Genomic DNA, 2,500 nt, shown 5'->3' on the forward strand with positions numbered 1-2,500 from the left:
CACACCTACACACACACCCATCCACGCCCACATACTACTCCTATCATGGCCACAACCACAAGCAGCACCGGCACTACAAATCCTGGCAGCTGCACGTCCAGCAGCACAGGCAGCTGCAGCCTCCCCATGCCTGACAGTTCGGACTCCAGCCGTCGCTCACTGTCAGACGCGGGCAGGAAGCGGCTGTCCAGCTTCCCGTCCCGGCAGCGGCGGATGGGCCCAGCGCCCCTAGCCTCCTTCGAGGACCTCAGTATGGATAAGACCACGTCTGACTCCAGCCCTGAGGAACGCACACATCTCCCAGACATCGGCGAAGAGACATCCACAGCGACCACACCAGTAACGCCCGTGGCCAAGACGGCCCTCAGCGTCCCCGCCTCCCCGAGAATTCGCGTCTCTGCAGCGTCGTCGTCGTCGCCGCACGAGACGGATTCCAAGGAGTCCACCCCAGAGAAGGAACTGTTTTCCGGTTACGCCAAGTCCGGCTTCTGCGAAGACATGGCGGCGGACCTGCACTCCAGCACAGAGGAGCTGGATGCCGACGAGGAGGAGCAGCAGCGCAAGCGGAGGGATCGCGCCTGCAAGCTGGCTGAGCTGGAGCGGCGGGAAGAGGCTCTTCGCACGGCGGATTTCAACCGCAAGGGATCCTCGTCCTCGGTGCTCAGCGATGGCCTCCTGCCCGTCACCAGCGGCCACTCCAGCAGGCTCTCCTCCTTAGGTTCTATAGGCTCGGCGAGACGATCGCCCTCGCCTCATAAGATGCTTCTAGAAACCTCCTTCTGTGGGAGTCGACCCATCCAGCAACCCAGCATCGACCTGGAGGATCCTCCAGTCACCACCGCAAATATTATGAATTTCACTGTAGAGAAAATAGAGCGAGTCAAATCGCCGATGGAAGCGCGGCCACCTGACATCTTCCGCTCGTCGCCGTCGACCGTCCTTCCCCAGAAGCAGGAGGACATCATCATGGCGGTGGAGGCTATCCCCGCCTCAGAGTTCCAGCCAAGCAAGTCCGAGATACTCATGGCTGTGCCACCTCCCAAGAAGCACTTGGAGGCCCAGACGGCATCTAAGACATTAGATGCCACGAAAGGCTCACAGGATGACACTGCCAAACCCAGATCCCCTAGAGAGCAAAAATCAACACAACCACCCAAGTCGCCTCAAGCAGTACAAGCCAGTAAGCAAGCACAGCAGGAGAAACAAGTGGACCAACTGGAACCACAACAACAACGACAACCGCTGTCATCGCCCCGCTCACCACGATCACCAAGAATGCCCAAGAAGGTTCCTGTCCCTCAGGTTCCGGACCTGAAGGACCTTCCGAAGGCGTCTCCAACTCCATCTGCGGCCTCATCGGCTGCAGTCACTGCCACTACTCCTGAGCATCCGAACGCTCGTTCCTTCTCCACCACCCCCTCGGCGTCCCCAAGAGCCTCCAGAAGACGGAGGACGAGAGCGGAGGACCTGGAAAGTGGCTCTTCCTCGCCATCAGTCTCAAGAAAAAGTTCCTTCTCGAACCTTTTCCGGAAATCAGATGCTGTCATGAGTCCTGTCACACCTGACTCTCCAGGATCCAGCGGGCGCAAAAGTCCCTTCAGTCAGTTTATCAAATCGGCCAAGAAAGAATTCCGGTCCAGGAGCAGGTCGAGAAGCCGGAGTAAGAGCAGGGAGAGAGATCTGGAGGATGACACTCATGACAGGAGGGGAGTGTTGTCCATCTTCAGACCCAAGACAAAGAAAAAGGACTCAGAGAAGAGTACGAAGGGAAGTGAGAAAAGTGTTTCTTCCTCTGACGCAAAGATCAATGAAGCCATCACCAATGTCGAATTCACCTTCAACGATGATGGCAAATACCAGCCCTCGTCCTTCGGGCTGATCAGACAAGAGAGTGAAATGAGCAGAGCCATCAACGAGCCCCTGAGAGGGGTCCCACCCCCCACAGAAGGAGAACCTGATATACCTAAGCAGGACATGATTAGCTCAAGGGACAGTTCCTACAATGAGCTTTCCTCAATTATGAGTCCCGATGGGAAAGCTGTTCCCGCTGAGAAGGTCGCACCTCCAGAGTCCAAAGACGTACCCGAGAAAGAAAAGAGAGATCAGGTAGATGATGACGATGTATTCGAAAAGCCTGCTGAAGTTAAGCCCTCAATACCTTCTCCATCAGTCGAGCGAGTTCAAAAAGAAAAGAAGACTGAAGAGCCTCAGCTCGAGAAGCCGCACTTGCCGCCGAAGCAGAAGGACCGGCCGGAGGAACTGACTGTTGCTGCGCACGACCAATACGATGCCGACTCGCGATCCGAGTCCGAGCGAGAATCTGAAATCGAGTACCTGAAGACCAAAGCCAAGCAGCAACAGGCAGCCGAATCTGGCGTTCCTTTAGACTCCCCCGACGTGGAGAACAAAGGCTTAGTCTCACAAGACTCAGGCGAGGACGGAGAATTACCATATGTGCCCACAACGCTACCCACGGAACGTCCTCTAGCAGCGCCCATCA

The 2,500-nt window shown here is 56.5% G+C and overlaps 1 protein-coding gene across 2 annotated transcripts in view; it reads left to right on the forward strand.

The window, feature by feature from the left end:
• LOC122257892 (uncharacterized) overlaps window positions 1–2,500 on the forward strand; it is a gene marked incomplete at its 3' end in the record, with an annotated part of 91,189 nt that overhangs the window by 84,094 nt on the left and 4,595 nt on the right. For both annotated transcript variants that reach the window (XM_086550183.1, XM_086550184.1), the window contains 1 exon segment: window positions 1–2,500. This exon segment is cut by the window's left edge and continues 115 nt beyond it; it is cut by the window's right edge and continues 1,127 nt beyond it. In XM_086550183.1, the coding sequence (XP_086406309.1) occupies window positions 46–2,500 (2,455 nt within the window).

This window comes from Penaeus japonicus, unplaced genomic scaffold, assembly GCF_977035675.1.
Source record: "Penaeus japonicus unplaced genomic scaffold, GWHDUDI00000001_assembly GWHDUDI00000023, whole genome shotgun sequence".
NCBI lineage: Eukaryota > Metazoa > Arthropoda > Malacostraca > Decapoda > Penaeidae > Penaeus > Penaeus japonicus.